The sequence below is a fragment of the Agelaius phoeniceus genome, chromosome 14 (assembly GCF_051311805.1).
Source record: "Agelaius phoeniceus isolate bAgePho1 chromosome 14, bAgePho1.hap1, whole genome shotgun sequence".
Taxonomy (NCBI): Eukaryota; Metazoa; Chordata; class Aves; order Passeriformes; family Icteridae; genus Agelaius; species Agelaius phoeniceus.
Genome location: NC_135278.1, coordinates 11,083,616 through 11,103,473, shown reverse-complemented (window position 1 = coordinate 11,103,473; position 19,858 = coordinate 11,083,616). Strand labels below are relative to the sequence as shown.

Below are 19,858 nucleotides of genomic sequence, written 5' to 3'. Positions count from 1 at the left end.
GGAGATGGTGCATGGTCCAGCTGTCTTTTGAAATTCTGAATTATTCCATCATTTAGGGAAGGGTACTAACATATTAAAAAAAGTCAAACATGAAAACTTGATGCTACAGCGAATCTGTTGTACCTGTGTTAATAAAATTGCATGTCTGTGTTTTATGACCTTGGCAGTAAATGGTTTGTACTCTACAAATGGATGGTTAAAACATAATTGCATGTAAATTCTGTTTTCTCAAAATGTTTTTCACAGGTTGAATTGCTTCACATTAAGGTCTTTTAATAAAACGTGCTTGTTCCTCTTTGGCTTAGTGACTCCAGAGTAATTAATATCCATGGAGTGTAGGGCAGTGCTGTTCATCCTGGTATGGCAAATGTGGATGAAGCAAAGTTCATCCAAGGGACACATTGTTTGAAGAATATAGGGAGCTGTAGCTGTTGGAATTGGATGCACAAACAATATCTTCAGAGAAATATCAATGGCTTGGCAGAGCCAGGGGGAGGGTGTAAATAAAAAACCTGATTCTGTAAAATACCCCAATTATTTTTTGGATTCTTCCCAAAAATGTTCCTGTAGAAGGATATGGTATTCCTGCACTTTATGTTCAGGTGTCAGTTTTGTACTGGTATATGTTTATAGAATAAAATGAGTTCTTGAGAACATACAGCAGTAAAAGAACATTTAAACATTTAGTTCTGTATAATCAAAAAAGAGTTCAAGTTACTTAAAGGGATGAAGAAGAATCACTTACTTGAAAGCAGTTAAGTAAGAATGCCTTCAATTTATGAAAACTGAGCAGTGCCTTTTTATTTGTTTTCTTTCAGTCTGTAGTGGATGACTGGATAGAGTCATACAAACATGACCGAGATATAGCACTTCTTGATCTCATTAACTTCTTTATTCAGTGTTCAGGCTGCAAAGGTAAGATACTGAATTGATTACTCATCCATTTAAGCAATATTACAGCATGATTCTCAATCTTTGCTTTCATAGCACTGAGGCTGTAAGACTGCTTCATCCCCAGAGCTAGTTTACATTTTCAGGTTCTTGGAGTTAAACAAGTATTTCTGAATGTGGGAACAGGAGGTTCAGAAATCTTAAACTGTACTTTAAAGTGTTGATTAAGCCTTTTGTATTTACAGCAGATAGAAATCAGTACTGGTACTTAACATGTGCTTCCTCTTCCTTTGTTTCTGCTATTATTTCAGAAAATCATCTCTCTTATCACTGATAGTTCAGGTTATTCAGTCTTGGAATTCTAATTTGGATGTACCTATGTTTTATCATTGATTAAGATTGCTTCATAGCTTTTGTAGACATGCTTGTTTCAAAAGATATTACAGACAACTTTATGGTAGCCTGTCTACAGTAAGGTTGTGCTTCCATATTTTTTCTTTATTTTCTGATTTTTCTTTCCTCATTTCCGTGTCCTCCATTCTTTTATCTCTCACCTCCTCTTGAGGAGAAGGTAACTTGCTTTGCAGTGTCACTATGCATGATAGTGGAGGACTAGATGTAATTTGTTCTGCTCAAGTGCTTCTCTGTCCTGATAAACTTTTAAACAAGTGTAAATCTCCAGAAAGCTAACAGTGTTCCTCAGGGGTTATTTGCACTTTCAGGAGTAGTGACCTTTTGATTTTTGTTACAAGATAAAGCTGCAGAATCTTTTAATGATATCTGTGATGATCCTTGTCATGAATTTTTGCAGTAAACTTTGGGAGGTCTAACAATTTGAGGCCAAGACAAATAGAAATTTTATGAAAGTGCTCTGTTTATTACAGTGCAGAAGATAATAAGTAGCAGTACAGCTGTTGGAAATTGTCTTGCACTATTTAGAATCTTGAGTCCCAAAAGGTCACTTCAGATGGTGGAATGCTCACTGGTACAGAGGCCTGGCACAAGTACCTTTGACTTCTGATTGAGTGAATGAGTAAATTCTAGATGTGTGTGAACATGCCTCTTAAGAAGAGTAAGACTAAACCCCACATAAATAAATTGATACTTGTTATACATGAATGCTAGAAGAAAAAAAGTGAAATTTATTAAAAACACACATGTGTAATCAGTAGGTTAGGTGAAAATGGGTTATTTTGAAATTGTAGCAGGACCTATGTCATCTGCCATCTACAGCTTTCATATTAACACTGCTAATGACCTAATATCTAAATTGTAGGAGTTGTTACAGCAGAGATGTTCCGACATATGCAGAATTCTGAAATTATCCGAAAAATGACTGAAGAATTTGATGAGGTAATTAAATGAAGTGCTGGTTATATATTCATTTTTATTTTCTTTGTACCTGTCCTAATCTTGCTGGATCAGGTTGATTTCAAGATATTTATTTCAAGAATATGGAGTTACAGAAATTACAGGATTTTTATGAATGAAAATGTTTAACTCTTCTTTCACTGAACTTAAAAGACTAGGAAATAAAGCTCTGCATGTATGCAACTTATTTTATTAATGGTTTAAGAAATCAATATTGACTTTCAGTTTTTAAATAGTGGGAACTCCTACTTTGGTGGCACTGTGGGGGATGCCTCCCTATCTTGCTGTTTATATAGGGCCTTATATTGTCTCTTAAAATGGTTGCTGAATTTCTTTCTATGCATTCATTAATCTACAAATCGTGGGGATTTAAATTTGATTATTTTCCAGTTGAAGACTAATGCTTTTCCTTTGATGGGGATTATAGTTTTTTTCCCTTTAAATTGTCACTTTCTGTTCCACAGAGTGTTGGGGTAAATGAGATGTATTGGTTTTTTTTTTTTTTGGTGGGCGATGGGGTTCTTTTTGTTTTGTTTGTTTTTTGTAGTTTTTATTTTGTTTTTGTTTTGGGGTTTTTTTTGTTTGTTTGTTTCATTTGGCTTTCATTTGTTTTTGATTTTCCTGGGTTTGAGTGGTGTTCCTTTCATCCTGTGTTCAGAGAACGTAAATGTAGCTTTAAAACCTCCTCCCCAAATTCTCTCCACTGCCACTCCTCCAATAATTAAAAAAATCAATAACTTTAACTGAGGAGAAAATGTAATATCCTTTTCTTTAAAGGAATTTTAGTGTTCCCTAAAACTACCTCAATGCATAAATAGATTTGATTACTCTAAGGCAATATTGTGTGAAATTCATAAAGCCACACCTGGGACTGTTGGTACACGGGTTTTTTAATCACTATGTCATGCTGACTCTTTTTCATAAAGAATTCTAATGAGCAGCTCTCAGATTTCTAATCCCTTTTCTTGGATACTTTCTTTATTTTTCAACCTGTTTTGTTGCTCAGCCTCTTAAAGAAACTGTTCACAGTGGCACTGACACGAATTATTCTTTATTTCTCCCCGTCATTTTACCGTTATTTGTAAAGGCTCCCATATCAGGAGAGGGCACACATTTGTTATATTTGAGGTGTTGTAGTTGGTAATTTTATGACTTCAGGAAGTTTCAGTCTGATATGTAAGCATTTCCCTGTGAACTTCCTTATGATCCTAGCCTGTTCCTAAACTTGTCACCTAACTGTTCATGTGATGATTCTAGTGTAACGAAGATTTGTAAGGCAAATCAGTTTTTTCCATTTATTTTGTGTCAAACAAAAAAGAGGAACTTCTAGTTAGAATGTTGTCTTCGTGTTATAACAAGCCTCAGCTGCAAAGTATATTCATATTTATGGAATCATATTCTTCTGATGTATCATTTTTAAGGCCTCTGAGCTTTTTGCCTTTAAAGTTGCATGTATCTCTTCTTAATCTTTATTTAATGAAATAACTTTTCAAGTGTTTGAAAGAGTTTCCTGTTTCCCTTTCTGTGTTTGAATAGGATAGTGGAGATTATCCACTAACTATGGCTGGCCCCCAGTGGAAAAAGTTCAAATCCAGTTTTTGTGAGTTCATTGGAGTGCTCGTCCGACAGTGTCAGTATAGCATCATCTATGATGAGTACATGATGGACACTGTCATTTCCCTGCTCACGGGGCTGTCAGACTCTCAAGTCAGAGCCTTTCGGCACACTAGCACACTGGCAGGTCAGTGAATTCTGTTTATATGACTATTATTATTAATTATATTTATTTGGGTATTGCTTACATTTAATGTTTTGTGTTGCACAGGACAGAATTACTCTGCTTGAACTTCTTGAGATTCAACATTCAACTTGTGTTTTATTTTGTGATACAGTTTTCATCTTTGGGACAGCTTTTTATCTTGGACTTTTGTTACCTTTAGTAGAAAAGTAAATATAAGGAAACTTTTCAGTTGATTCTAATAGATTGTCTTTGATCATAAATAAGGGTGTAGGTGTCTTTTAATCTCAAATGCAGTTGAACCTCTACGTGCTCTGCATTAAGTGAAACAGAAGTTGTAGTTTATGTTGGATGCAATTTTTGCTACAAACTTAAATTGTGCTACATATTGAGGTCATGGCACTACATAAAGTAGCATTTCCAGTCTTTGCATTAGAAATAATTAAAAATATTTTTTTCATCAGTAATACAGTCTCTAAATTTTTTTATGTTTTATGTAATTGACCTCTTCACATAATTTTTTTCCCAATATGTTAAATTGTGAAGAAATCCTTTATGAGATAAGTATAGAGTGTTTCAAAGAAACATCTATTTGTGTGGACAAAGGATGAGCTTGGATAAGGGAGTCCTAAACTTGCACTGATTACTGAGGAAGGATTGTGAATGGCGTTGTGTGGCTGTCAGCTTATGTGAGGTTGTGGTAACAATTTTACTTTGAACAAAGTAAAATGAGGCAGAGTGTGAAACTCAGGTTTTGCCACACTGGGAGTAATTATTGTTAGCGTCCCTTGACCTGGCTGATGTACAGCTGGCTTCAGTCCTGACTGTCATGTCAGTCCTTCTGTATCCTTGATAGCCCTCTTGAATTTACATTAGCACACTGCACTGGGGCTGCTGCTGAGTGACTTCTACCAGCCAGAACATTTCTTATGGACATGGAGAGAGGAACAAAACTTATTATTTCAGGAGAGTTTACAGATTCTGCTGTATCATCAGTTTTGACTGTTGTACTATATGACTTAATACAAATTCTATTCTAGGTCTTAAAAAGCAAGTTATTACCTTGGTTTTTTGGGTTTTTTTTGATTGGAGTTGTGCCTGAATAAAAGTTGCAGAAATTGCCCCGTTGTGTTTTAGTTTCTGTCAAACAAAGTATTTTTTAATGAGCCATGTGTTTTCATTTTTTCACATCAGCAGTCAGTTCTGTTGGCTTTGTGCATTCATCTGAGTTTTACTGTTTGTATTGTTGAAGATCATATTTTATATGGAAAAGAGTGCCAGCAAAATCCTAGTATCCATATTTACTGGTACTTCTGTTAATTTCAGCTTCTGTGATTAACTCAGATTTCCTCTTTAATCTTGGAGATCACAATGTGAGATAATATTTCAATATAACTGCATGTCTTTAAGCCTTGCTTATTAGCTTTATGCTGGTGATACATGCACAAGAATTTTCTGTGGCTGCTCTGCCAGTGCAAGCCCTCGTATGCCTTATTACTGAAGCTCACAAGACAAGCAAGTATACAATTGATCACCTTCTAGTTTCTGAAAAAGGGGTTATTTGTCTGCACTCTTTTAAAAAGGATTGAGCTAAAAATAAAAGGACACAAAAATCCCACGCAAGTGTGTTTTATATTTTGGTTTTCTTAGCTTGTAGTCAGCTAATGTGCTTTCTCTGCTTCTGCTAATAATTGAATCTTTGGAAAACTTGCACCTTTTTAAAATTAAATTGAGGAAAAAGACTGGTGTGATATGGTGGTGTTGGTTGTCTAAGACATTTCCTTTCGAAGAAAGAAACTTCTTGTATATTTAAGACTGAATGGTGTCAGTCTAACTGACTCTGATAACAATTTTTCTAGTATTTCTTGGGCTAAGTTTATTAATCTTACATTCTACCTTCATTTTGGGGAGGAAACAGATCCTGTATCTCTCAATTCAATCCTAATAATGTACATGTAATAAAAATAATGATTATAGTATTAAAGAAGTGACAAAAAAAGAACAGAATAGCAATATCGCATCTATTGTCTTGATAAATAATGATGCAGTGCTTGATAAAACATTGCATAAGTTTGTGTAGCAGAAAATTACACTAAATATATTTTCATAGATACAGCAAGGGTTGACCAGAAAAGGTGTCAAGATTTTTCTTCTAAGTTTTCTTAGATCAGGTAACCTTTTAAATAATCCTTATTCTTTTCACTTACTTTTGTAGCCATGAAACTGATGACTGCTTTAGTGAATGTGGCATTAAATCTAAGTATTAACATGGACAACACACAGCGGCAGTATGAAGCAGAACGGAATAAAATCATTGGGAAACGAGCTAATGATAGGCTGGAACTCTTGCTACAGAAGAGAAAGGAGGTTAGTCTAACTATGTGTTCATAAATATAAATGTTCATAAATGGCCACTAAGAATTAATTTTGTTCTCTAATTGGTTTTGGTAGTTATCCATCTCTTTATCTCTTCAGGTTGTTCATATTTAATGCTTCAACAACTTTGCGAGGTGCTTCCTACTGTCTGGTTTTCTGTAAAAAGAAGTAAATGTAGAGTCTTAAAAATAGTAGTGTTGCAGTGGGGTTAGTGAGAGAGATTGCAATCAGTAATAGATACATTTTTGTTGTATTTCTTGAGGAGTTTCCTCCATTGAGCTCAAATATGTATTGAAAATTACCACACATTGACAGGTTTTGGCTTCCAGAGAAGATCTCCATGATCTTGGAGCAAAATACTGCTTTTATAATGTCAGTAATGATCTCAGCAGGAAATACATTTAAAGGCTTTAGATAAGGCTTTTTTCATGTACAGAAAGCACTATCAAAGTTGAAAATGCAGTCTACTTCTGTTTTCTTTCTTTTGTGTAAAAGAGACTTGCTGATTCATTGCTGACAATGTTGTCTTGTTGAAAGCCCTAATTCAATCAGGTTTCAGTTTGTACTTCTGGGGCAATTGGTGGTTTGGTTTTTGTTTGTTTTTTGGGTGGTGGTGGTGATGTTTGTTTTCTTTTAGGTTTTTGGTTTTTAGACGTTAGGAGTAACTTTTTCATGATCAAAGATCACCTTTGCTCTTCAGCATTTGTACTGTTACCTGTTAAGGGTTGTTTTTCCTGACAGTTGAGACAAACTAACAAGTTTGCCTTCTGATCATCTCCCAAAGATCTTGCAGTTTGAGACTGATCTCTGAACAACCCATTCAATGTAGTTTTGTTAGATGCCTGTGCAGGGCCTGTCCTAGTGTGAGTAATACATAGATATGTTAAAAAGCAATTATGTTACTAGAAAATTAAATCAGTCTTTCTTACAAATTAAGAAGGACCTTTCAGAAACACAAGATGTCTTTGTTACACTTGAAGAACAGTTTCCCAGTAACCAGAATTACTAAAATTTGTATACTGTGGTAGATACAATTTCTTAAATAATAGCATATTGTACTGTGAAACAGATCTGTGAATATTTCTGAATCTGTGAAAGGATTTAATGGTCACACTTCTAAATGTTAATTTAGTTTGTCTAGCATCAGCACCATCTGATCTGACTGTAAAAATGCTGCTCACTGTTTATGTACTCTCTACATTCTTTCAGCTTCAAGAAAATCAGGATGAAATAGAAAACATGATGAATGCAATATTTAAGGGTGTTTTTGTGCATAGATATCGGTAAGTTTCTCTCAGTAAATAATGTGTAACATCATTAATTTATTCTGGAAGCTGGGGGCAGGTTATTTCTAATTATTCATCTCTTTGAACTTACTGCCCCACTTCTCTCCACAGAGATGCAATTGCTGAAATAAGAGCCATCTGCATTGAGGAGATTGGAATATGGATGAAAATGTACAGTGATGCCTTCCTCAATGACAGCTACTTAAAATATGTGGGGTGGACTATGCATGACAAGGTAACCTGCACAGAGCAGGAGGAGCAGAACCAAGAGGCAGAACTCCTTGGTTTTAGTTATTGATCTTTCCAGACTAGGTTTGGATCTCTTAACTATTTGAACTGATCACTGCTTTCCTTATCACTCAGAAGTACTGGCATTTCAAAATGCATATAAGCCAGGCTTGAATGTTTTTAGAAAGAACGTATAGATTTTTTTAAGAAACTGTTATTTGTAGGCAAATGGTCTTTTCTGTTTATTTGTTGCTGATGCAAACTTGTAGTTCATCATGCTTAACTACTTCAAATTAACTCATCATCCCTACAGCCTGGCAGTACTCTGTTTTGCCAAGTTATGAAACTCTGGCATTCTCATCTAGCTGCAAAAAGTATGGGAAAAGCCCCCTTTTGTGCTGGCTAGTGCCTCAAGCTGTTATTTACCAACTACCATCTGAGACTATTCTCTGCTTGGAGGGGTCAGTATGGTTTACAAATAGTCCCTGACTCATTATTGAGTCAGCACATATCAGAAACTTCAAGCTGTTGAATTTTAAGTGAAAGAACTGAGGGATGCTTGGTCTTGCTGTTCATGGGCTTGGTGTAAAAACCCAATAACCTCTGGCAGTGGGGTGAGGTCATCTTTACCTTAGAGCATGTTCTCTGCTGAAGCAGCTCTTGTATTTCAAGAGGAGTATTTCTCTCATTATCTACTTAGTAATTTTGATTGACCAAGGAATGGTCATCAATGATAGAAATATTTTGAGTGTTTAGAAAGAATGAAACAGATGTATTTTGATTTATGGAGATGGTAACTGCAGGGAGACCTTGGAGGGTTTTGTTAGTTTTTGTTGCTTCACTGCCTTGTTACAAAGAAGGTTATATCCTTATGTCATTAATATGATTATTCGTAGAGTATTGTGACAGCATTTAATCTTTGTTTTTGAATTAATTCTCACTGTAAAAGAAACTTGTCCTGTATGACATGAAGATCACATCAGTATCCTATATTTGACTTTTAATTCAGTTCTTAATTTTATTTTAGCAAGGAGAAGTAAGACTCAAATGCCTAACTGCTTTGCAAGGGCTTTACTATAATAAGGAGCTTAATTCCAAATTGGAACTCTTCACTAGTCGGTTCAAGGTTAGTGTTATTTCTTACTTTGAGTATATATGATTTTTTTAAAAGTTGCATCACACATCTTTCCTCTTCAAAAACATTTTCTTTTATGTTCTTAGGATAGAATTGTGTCTATGACTCTTGACAAAGAATATGATGTTGCAGTCCAAGCAATAAAATTACTCACTCTTGTTTTACAGTAAGTACATGTATATTTCCTTATTTGACATACAACAAATACCAAAACTTAAGTGTTGCCCTTGTGGGTGAGGCCAGCAGCATGACACTTCAAATAATCTGAAGGCTATAGAAATGTCTGTGCATCTTACTCTCAAAGAAAATGGAATTCCAAAAGTAATCTGTCTAGAACAGTGTTACTGCTTATCTCCCACAGGTCAGTAGGTGTAAGGGCTAGGGACTCATAGTTAAAAGCTATCATGGAATGGTTGAAATGAAGAACACAGAATATGTTGAATGTTACACTATATTCGAACTCTTGAGCATGACCTTCTAGCAATAGCTCATACTTCATCAGTGTATTTTGTTCAGGAAGACTTTGGAGCTAAGACTGGAGTTTTAGGATGATAAATTGAAGGAAAAAGTTGAGGTTCTCATTCATTTCCATCTCCCTCATTAGAGTTCATACTTTGTTGACTCAGTCTTTTTGGTTTTTTCTTTCTTTTTTCTTTCCTTCTTCCCATCCCTACCCCTAGGAGTAGTGAAGAAGTTCTGACTGCAGAAGACTGTGAAAATGTCTACCACCTGGTTTATTCAGCTCATCGGCCAGTGGCAGTTGCCGCAGGGGAATTTCTTTATAAAAAGTAAGATGGAGAAATTACAGTTAACTTCTTGGTCCTGTAGATTTGTGTGCATTAATATAATGATTCTTATTAGATTTAATCAAGAAAAGGAAAAAATGAAACATAAAGTGGCCTTAAGAAAGAAGAGACAATGTAACATTACTCTATTTTCTAAACTGCTGTAGTTTTTCTAAATGGGAAGTAGAAGTTTGGATTGCACTTTGAAAGCTTTAGGGAATATAATAAAAATGTTCCTTTGTCTTCTCCTTTCCCATTCTTCCTGTGAAACATCTTAAAATGCTTATGTAGTTTGAGGCCTAAAACTTGGGCTTACATCATGAGTGTTTTCCCATTTGTAGTTCCTCCCCTGTGCCTGTCTCCTCCCCATTGTCCCATATGACCATTTCATAAAATATTTTTCATTTAAAAAATCCACTAAAAATCCAGCATGTCAGGTGTGTAGGAGAACAAAATAGAGTTTCCATCTAGTATTTTTCAGACCTCCTTCCAATATTTCTTAGCTGCTTTAAAGTCTCCTATAGGGAGGTTCAGAAAATAGCATTTGCTGAGGAGGAGCATAGGACCTCAAGCACCTGCAATTATCACTGATGTTTGTAAAGCATTTTGTTGTAATCATACATCCTACTGGAAACAGTCAGTGGCATATTAACTCAGCATATATAAAATGCATATTTGAAATTGGTCAAATGATACTTGGCCCAGATTACTTCCTTTCAAAGTAAAATATGGAGTGAAGCAACAAGGTATTTAGAGTGTAAAAACCCAGTATCTTGATGTGAATTGACTGGTGAAGACAATGAAGAAGAAAGTTGTCAAGAAATAATTTTTCTTTTAGGCTTTTCAGCCGCAGAGATGCTGAAGATGATGGAATACTGAAAAGGAGGGGAAGACAAAGTCCAAATGCTAATCTTGTGAAGACATTAGTGTTTTTCTTTTTGGAAAGTGAAGTAAGTAGGGTTTCAGGGATGTCCTTGTTTTTGTGGTGGGGGGGGGGGGGGGGGGGGGGGGTTTGTTGTTGTTCTAATTTTTGTCAGTTAAATTTTGTTGGTGTTTTTTTTCCCACTCATTGGCTAATAACCATGGTCCATGTCCTGGTTTTCCTGTTGTTTGAGCAACCTGGGGGTCAAAAGACTGTTTTGTAAGGTTGTGTTTGTTTGAAAGATCTGTCAGTACAGTATTGAGACAGGCTGTGAGTGCTGCTCTGACAAACATGATGATGTGTAAGTGTAAAGAAATCGTGAATTGATAGATTTAAAAGGGGAGAGAGAAAAAAGCAAAAAATCCCACAATCCCTACCCACCTATCCCCCAGTTTCTGACAGATCTTGTAGCTGTTGGTCTGGATTAATCTTTTTAAGTTAATTGGGGAAGAAAATCTTCTGTTTAACCAGAGAGCTTGCAAAACTTGCTCTGTATTTTTGCCACAGGCAGGAGCCAAGCATGAGAAATACTCTGTATTATAGTTCTGTAATAATCTTCATTGCTGATAAAATACTTAACCTGTTCTTATTTTAGTTGCATGAACATGCTGCTTATCTTGTGGACAGCATGTGGGACTGTGCAACAGACCTCTTGAAGGACTGGGAATGTATGAACAGTCTTCTGCTGGAGGAGCCTCTCAATGGAGAAGAACGTAAGAGATTTTTGTAGATCTTTGTTTATATTGCTGTGCAGTTTTTGTTAGGCTTGAAAACAGGAAAAAATATGTTTACATATATTTTCTGTGTTTCCATGACTATAAGAAGTCACTAATACCAATTATGAAATGTGAGGAAGTGTAGAAAGAGATCACCACCTGGTATGGAAGTGTTACACAAGAGCAATGGTTAGAAGAAAAGAGAAGGAATTAGCATGCAGTGTTGCCTTGGTGTTCCACAAGTTCAGGCTGCACTTTTGGCATAGAGAAACTAAGTTACTTGTGAAACTGGTTAATTTATTGTTAAAACTACCATAAGGAAAAATACCATCATTTCTTTGACAGTAGACCCAAACAAAACCCCCTGGTATAATTCTGTATTTCATAGGTCCTACTAAATGGACCTCTGAAAAATTGAAAGGAAGTAAAATAATTATAAAACTTGGGTGTTTATTCCATCCTATCCTGTGACCCATCCAGTGATATTCCCTAAATTTTTCAGTATTTTCTGGTGGTGTTTTTTAAGGTACTTACTTTCTATATCCCCTCTGTCACCCCCATCTCTGGAAATGAACTGTTGGTCTACATGTCTGTCTTTTTGCCTTAAACAAAAAAGCTGGAAAAACCCTCAAAACCCTAACAAAAACCCCAACATATCTCAATCCTTGTGGAAAATAAAAAATAAGTTGTGTGTTAACATCTGTTTCTCAAATTTCAGCTTTAACAGACAGGCAGGAAAGCGCTCTGATTGAAATCATGCTTTGTACAATTCGGCAAGCGGCTGAATGTCATCCTCCGGTGGGAAGAGGAACGGGGAAAAGGGTAGGAAGCAAAAAACCTGCTCATCTAGAGATGTGGGAATGGCTCTGTGGGCCACTGGGGGAAGAAGGAAGAGATTATAGGCTATTGCTGCTGAAGGGACTGAGATGGGAGATTGAGCTTTGCTCTCCACAACTGACTACCCTGGCTAGTTTGCTTTTTCTGGACTTGGGCACGTGCTCGGTACTGTTCAAACTACTGCATTTGTTTGTACTAGTAAAGATAATAAAAATTGATTTTTAAAACAGTATTGATTTGAGGGAGGACTAGAATCAATGTTTGGGAAATGCTAGAACTATTTTCAGTGGGAAAGAACAAAATGAGGGAAAGGAAAATACACCACATAGTCTCTTGAAAGAAGGCCAGTCCACCAGCTGGCCTTTCTGTGATTGTATGGAGTTTAGACAGCCTCTTTTAGGAAGACATTAAGCAGTCTTCTCTCAAGACTGGTTCATGTTTTGGTAAGAAACACATTTAAGAACAGGTTGAAAACTTGTATGAAAATAGGATCGAGAAATTAATTGAGTAAATATTGCTAAAAATTGTAAGCTGAAGGGGTCCCCATTCTTGCATTATCATTTCAGTCATGTTATTTTGTTGCAGGAAAGGTAAACCTTTTGTTATAGGTTATCACTTCTGTTTTCAAGATTATCTTAATAGTGTTAGGACTGACTTTTAATTGCATTTTTTGAATGCTGAATGTTGGGGTTTTTTTTTAATTGCACACTTTCCTCCTGCTTTACATTGATACCTTACAGTGATTTTAGAGGTCTGTGTACCTAATCATCATTTCATTAATGTTAATGAAGCTTTGCATCAGAGCTTTTAGCTGTAAAATCCTCACAATGCCAATATTTTAGGTGCTGACAGCAAAGGAAAAGAAAACCCAGTTGGATGACAGGACAAAAATTACTGAGCTTTTTGCAGTGGCACTTCCTCAGTTGCTAGCAAAGGTAGGTTTAATTCCATTTCTTGCTGATGGATGATTGCTGAAATGTTTACAAGTATATTTCTGTAATTAGTTATACAGCTAGCCATGAGTTTTATAGTCTTTTTTACTAATCTTTGTTTATATTTACTTGTTCTCTAATGAATTGTGTTGTCCAAGACCTTTTCAACTAAACTTTTTTCCTTGCCAATTTTACAGTATTCTGTAGATGCAGAAAAAGTCACCAACTTACTGCAGTTGCCACAATACTTTGATTTGGAAATTTATACAACGGGGCGATTAGAAAAGGTACAGTAACATCCCCACATAAACATGAAAGGAAAAGTCCCAGAATTTAGACTTTGGCACTGGAATTTCAGTCACCATTTTAGGAGTGGTTTTTTGTGTAAAGAAGATTTTATTTATTGTAACCCTTACTGATAGTGTGACTTCAATTTCAGAGTTGTGACTGGCTGCTCTTCTTAGAGATAATGAAAATAGGAGTTTTCTGAGGCCTATCTGGCCAGCTTTAACAGAAAATCTTCCAGTTAAATGAACTTAAATTGAGAACATTTATTGCTGGGTTATGGTCATATTTGTGATAGCTGTTTGACAGATAAAGCTTGTAGAAACAGCTCAGTAAGTTCTCTTTTTCTGTCACTGAAGCTAGAAAACCATCATCGCATGAAAAAGAGGAAGGATACCAGATCACAAATGTAGTTACTGCTCTCATTTTATCTGCTATGATGATGAAGTTGAAGCTGTCCTCATCTGTCTCCTTCTCAGATGTGCTACTGCATTGTGAAGGAAGTGGCTGGAAATCATTAGAGTCACAAAGTGTTAAAATGTGTAGTTGACAGCACAGCCAGCAGTGATCAAGCAGCAGTGAGCACCTCAGGTTGAGGGGAGGAATATATGAAGTTGGCTTTAGTTGATGGACAGCTGAAGTTGGCTTTAGTTGGTGGACAGTAGATTGTTATGAAACTAAAACTTCAATTATACAACTTTTAAGGCACACATAAACATGCATAAATGTTTGTGTGAGTGGGAGGTAAATACTTCTGTGTTGTTCAGTTGTCATTGCAAATTCAAATGTTAGATAAGACCATACCAACAATAGCAAACTTTTAATTACTTCTGTGATTTGGTCTTTGACAAGCTCCAACTTAATTTTTGATAAATAGACAATTTCTCAGAAGCTTCACTGATTTTCTAGAAGGTGTTTGTGTTCTGTATCATAGTACAAAAGTAATTATCAGAATTTACCTTTTAAAATTCTTGAAGGTTTATTAAATATGCCTGTGTATGTTTGCATGTATATATATATATGAAAATAAAAATACATCTTTTCTTCTTTGGCTGGTCTTCCTTGTAGCATTTGGATGCCTTACTGCGACAAATCCGGGACATTGTGGAGAAGCACACAGATATAGATGTTTTGGAAGCCTGTTCAAAAACCTACCATGCTCTCTGTAATGAAGAATTCACAATCTTTAACAGGGTTGACATTGCAAGAAGTCAGTTAATAGATGAATTGGCAGACAAGTTTAATCGACTGCTTGAGGACTTCCTGCAAGAGGTATTTTAATGTGCAAGATCACCTTTTCCTGCCCTTGTAAATATTTTCGGTATTTTTTTTCTGTCTTTCTCTGCAAGTCAGAGCTAGGGATGGGAGCTTCCCTCTGGCTTTCAAAACTCTTAAGTCAAGTGCAATAATACTACAGTGTCACTGCTGTGATAGTGTGAACATAGACTGTTCTTGTAGTGAGTCTTTAATTTTGGTCTGCTTTTGACAAGAATCCTTTGGGAATTTGAGTAAGTTTCAGATAAACAATTAAATACATAAACTTTTTACTCTTAGCTTTTGAGGCTTACATTTTTGCAAGTTGTAGTATTGTAATTCCCCTAGGATTCTCCTCAGATGTACTACTGTTGCTAGTCTTGCCTGTGGTTGCATATTGCTGTTGTTAAATATCAAAATCTCTAGAAAACACTCCCTCTCCCTTCCTGAATGCAAGCAGATGCAGTTAGTAGATCAAAAATAACTTTGTTCCCACACTGTGTTGATCTGAGAAGTGAGAATCTCCTGATAGAGTATTTAACTTCACTATGTGGGATCTCTGACATTCAGACAAAATTTGTTTCTCCTTTTCATCGGTGGTGAGGAGCATAGGAAGTGTCTTTTTGACAGCTTCATTCTTGACATTTCTCAGATGCATGTAGTTTATCAAGCTCTCCTTTTTTCTCTTGCTTTTTGTTCTGAACTAGAATTCCATTCTAGAAATCCCAAACAAAAAATGTGGCCATTTGTTTCCTTTGTGATGAAAAGAATGAGAGGTAAAGCAAGGAAAGAAGTTGGAAAGCATGTCAGAAGTTGGCTTGAAGGAAAAATGCAAATACTCTGGTGGAAGTGTTGAAATCCTTAGTTCTTTGATAGGTTGTGCAACTATAGAATAGTAAAACTTGCATTATCTCTGCTAGACTAAGGAGGAGTTTCTTGACCTCAGATAGTTTATCTTATGTACAAATAGATACTTTTTTGACCCTTTGATTTTTACTTTTTTTTTTACTAAATTCAAGTTTGTCAGAACTTACAGGAAAATTAGAACAAGCCAGTTCCCATACCTCACTCAAAGACTCTTTTCTGTGATTAAAGGAAGACTGAAGTACTGACCTGTGGCCCATCTAGTCCGGTGTCTTTTGTCTGACAGTGGCCTCTGCTGGATTCTTCAGAGAAAATAGAAGCACCTACATTATACATTGTATTTCACTAGCCTAGGCTTCTCCCTTTTCCCTTCTCCTTCCTCCCTGCCCCCCTCCCCCTCTCTCTTCCTCAGCTGCTATTTTATAGAATCCTAGAATTGTCAAGGTTGGAAAAGACATTTAACATCATTGACTCCATCTCTAGATATGAACTGCTGACTGCCCTGTCTCTCTGACTCTTCTGAAAGCATATATGACATGATAAATATTTTATCAATAATTTAGAATCAGGTCTGCACCCTCTCCTGCCCCCAGTGTGGGGGTTTGTGGGTTTGGTTGTTTTAAGTTCCCCAGTTCACTGAGAGTACACTGCTTGAGATATCTCACTGTATGATTATTAAATAGGGGGAGGAACCTGATGAAGATGATGCATATCAAGTTTTGTCAACACTGAAGAGAATCACTGCTTTTCACAAGTAAGTGGCTTCTGCACATGTCAGTCAGGGTTTGTGGTGGGGGGAATTGTTTGTTTTTAATTCAGGATCAGGGTTTGTGGTGAGGGGGTTGTTTGTTCTTAATGTGATGCATCTTACTTTTTAATGCAACTTAATGGGATTGTTTTGGGGTTTTTATTATTTTTTGTGTGTATGTTGGTTTGGGTGGGGAGGTATTCAGTGGCTGGGTTTTTTCAACATAAATTTAAAAACTTAATTAATTACTTAATTAATTTTGACCAGTTAAGCTTTTAGTAGTTGTTACCCTCAAATTGCAGAAAAAGTATTAGTTAAATAATACTTTTTGCTTCATTTCTAATGCTTCCAGTGCTCATGACCTATCAAGATGGGACTTGTTTGGCTGCAACTACAAGCTATTGAAAACTGGCATTGAAAATGGAGACATGCCAGAACAGGTCTGTAGTTAAAATGTGTTCTTTAGACACAACAACAAATACCTTTTGTTGGTGTCTTTTATTGGTCTTTGTCATCTAATGCTTTCTTTCCTTTTGATTTCAGATTGTTATTCATGCACTGCAGTGTACTCATTATGTAATCCTTTGGCAGCTAGCAAAAGTTACTGAAAGCAGTTCCACAAAGGTATGCCTTGTTCCAGTTGTATTAATAAATAAACATTTGTACATAGTGCAGTGTCATCAAGTGGGAACTGTGATGGCATTAATTAAAACTAGGAATGTTCTTTATATTGATACCTACCTAATCATGCTTTTTGAATAAGTTCTTCTGAATTAATACTTTTAGTAGTCACATTCTTTACTTTTACAAACCTAGTACTTCCTTTAATTGGTTTTATTATTTAAATGTCAGTATTATATTTCATTTGACTGAATTTTAAAATAACAGTAAATCAGCACGATTTGTTGATTTAGTATCAGCCTATCAGCCACAATAACAATACCAAGAAGGGATAGAATGGAAGTTACCAAACACAGTATAGTTGGTCTTTCTACTCTCAGGTAGTGGGTTTGGATTTGTTTGGAAACCTTGAAGTATCAGTGACAAGTTGGTGAGATCTAAGAATTTGTACTATCATAGTCTTCTTATTGCTCAGTATGTCACAATCCTACTTTACCCTTCATCAGTCTTTTAAATCTATTGTTAAATAAAGATGTGAAAAGATTAAGTTAGTTTTTTTCAGGGAATGATGAGAGGCCCTGTTCTGGTTCTATGTATAGTAATCTTGAAGGGCAAAGCTCTGGCAAATGTCATCTTTCCAATTTCACTTCTTGAAAAATCTTAGAGAAAGGATTAAGGTTTCCTGTATCCAGCATTACTTGAAGAAGTTGATTAGGTGGTTCACTGTGTGAACTGCCAAATAAAAAAAGGCTTTTTTCAAAAGGCCTAGCTAGTTTAGAATGGAGTTTGTAAGTGCTGAAGCATTTTAATTATTTTTCAAAAATTAAAAAATGTAATCCCTGTAATCAAACATACTTTTTCTGCAGTTTCCAGTTTTTTACTGGAAATCTATGCTGGAGTTGCACTTCATTATTGGAGTTCCTGTTAACACACCTTTCTTTTTGTCAGAGGGGAGAAAAGGAAATTCTTCACCTTTTTTAAACACTTTGATTATCATGCCTGTAATTAATACAAGGAAAAAAAGTTATGACTGTCACAGTTTACTAGGGAGAAAACAAAGGGAACTCATGACATTAATAGTGTATGAGTAATTAATAATCCATTACTACACAATACTCTCATTTTAATGTGAGGACATAAACGTTTTTCCTTTAATTTTTTTTTATTTTATTTTAGGATGTTGTAGTTTGAGCTTCTGGTAGATGCAGGAGTGGAAAATCATGCTATGTAACTTGTACTAATGATCTTATAACAGAGAACACCTGTATCACATTACTGTGGCTTTCCCCTATCTGTTGAGACTTCTTTAGTCCAGTGAGTAATTATAGTCTGAAGGTGTTAGAGATGAATATGAACTTCACCACTGGCTGGTTAGTTTACCCATCTGTGTCTAATGGCTTTGAACAGTTCCAACCCCAAATACCTGATAAGAAGTGGCTGCACAGATTGTTGAGAGGTGGCGTAGGTGTATGAAGGATCTGGAGGTTTTGTTACCTTATTCCTTAAAGGGTAAACAGCAGTCTTGAGGTTTTTGTAATTGTGATTAAAGCTTTATCACAAGCCTAATGGCAGATGAGCTAAATACTGACAAGTTAGTTTAGAAATGAAGATTAACCTAGCTGTTTTGCAGCAAAATGTAATTTGTAGTACTTTCAGAAGGAATGAAAAGAACCTAATGGAAAGTTGTCCCTTATTGAAATTATTTTCTGCTCCTACATAACAGGTTTTTTAGTTACTACTTTTTTTAATAAAATAACATGATTTTCATCCCAACTACCATCTCTTCTGTGCTACACAGAATGACAAAATTAAGGAAATTGCTACTTGCTAATTTTATTTGTAATAGTGATTTTTTAAAATAATATAGTGGACTTGAATGTTGCCACTGAGGTCTGGTGGAATGCTCTGTGGAAGTGAATGCACTGTATGGGACTATAAAATTGGAAAAGCAAAACTGTTACATGAAATGATTCTTTTTAAAGGAGGATCTTCTACGTCTAAAGAAGCAGATGAGAGTGTTCTGTCAAATCTGTCAACACTACCTGACCAATGTAAATACTGCTGTTAAGGAACAGGTTAGTGGCTGTTGTTACTTGGAGTCTTCTAATACTGTACTTTAAAGCAGCTGAAAATTCCTCTTGCCAATATTTTTGGCACTTATGTGGGAGCGTGATGTCCTGGCTGTTGAGGCTGAGTGCCCTTTGAGTGTCAGTGCACATGGTGCTTGTATGCTTGTCCTCCTCCTGTACATAGGATTTCAGAATCCATTTAAACTTGATTCTTTTGAGTAATTTTAGGCAGCATAATGTTTTATGCAAAGGAACTTTTTGCTACTTTTAGTAATGACTCTGCAGGTGCACTGTAGAAGCCTCTGGGTATAAGCTGAGTGAGAGTTCCATTTCAAACCTCTTGCTTACCATGTGCTAATGACCCACATCTCCTGTGGAGCTGTGGATTCATAGCCTCAAAACTGGCTAAGGACAGCAAGTTAAAAGGGTTTTTTTTAGTTCTGTCTTTGAATGCATCCAGGTGCAGCTTCTCTTCTCCTCCTTCTCTCTGTTGCTTCATAACACAATATATTCCTCAGTTTTTCAGAGTCCCAAGAATTTGGGCATCTCAAAATCAGGAGGAAAAAAAAGACTACTCAAGATGAGTGTGTAAATGTTTATAAGTGCACAAAGTATTCACTGTAACCTGGGAGAGTTTATTGTTGGGAACACTCACACTGCTCTGTTGCTAATAGTGTTGTTCAGAGATGCTGTAGCAAATGCTTGGAAGCCTCAGCAATGATACACTGCTTGATGAGCAGTTTTATAGTTAGTCCCTCATATAGTTGCCCTTTGTGGGGAGAGTTTTAGCTCCTGAATGT

The 19,858-nt window shown here is 36.0% G+C and overlaps 1 protein-coding gene across 6 annotated transcripts in view; it reads left to right on the top strand.

The window, feature by feature from the left end:
- Window positions 1-19,858, top strand: part of STAG2 (STAG2 cohesin complex component) — a 72,913-nt gene that overhangs the window by 40,210 nt on the left and 12,845 nt on the right. For all 6 annotated transcript variants that reach the window (XM_054641626.2, XM_077186059.1, XM_077186058.1 and 3 more), the window contains exons 5-23: window positions 819-915; window positions 2,168-2,244; window positions 3,799-4,003; window positions 6,216-6,367; window positions 7,586-7,659; window positions 7,774-7,897; window positions 8,918-9,016; window positions 9,112-9,191; window positions 9,706-9,813; window positions 10,649-10,760; window positions 11,328-11,445; window positions 12,167-12,270; window positions 13,128-13,220; window positions 13,415-13,504; window positions 14,571-14,774; window positions 16,304-16,374; window positions 16,721-16,808; window positions 16,912-16,992; window positions 18,972-19,064. In XM_054641626.2, the coding sequence (XP_054497601.1) occupies window positions 819-915; window positions 2,168-2,244; window positions 3,799-4,003; window positions 6,216-6,367; window positions 7,586-7,659; window positions 7,774-7,897; window positions 8,918-9,016; window positions 9,112-9,191; window positions 9,706-9,813; window positions 10,649-10,760; window positions 11,328-11,445; window positions 12,167-12,270; window positions 13,128-13,220; window positions 13,415-13,504; window positions 14,571-14,774; window positions 16,304-16,374; window positions 16,721-16,808; window positions 16,912-16,992; window positions 18,972-19,064 (2,070 nt within the window). The remainder of the gene's footprint in view (window positions 1-818; window positions 916-2,167; window positions 2,245-3,798; window positions 4,004-6,215; window positions 6,368-7,585; window positions 7,660-7,773; window positions 7,898-8,917; window positions 9,017-9,111; window positions 9,192-9,705; window positions 9,814-10,648; window positions 10,761-11,327; window positions 11,446-12,166; window positions 12,271-13,127; window positions 13,221-13,414; window positions 13,505-14,570; window positions 14,775-16,303; window positions 16,375-16,720; window positions 16,809-16,911; window positions 16,993-18,971; window positions 19,065-19,858) is intronic.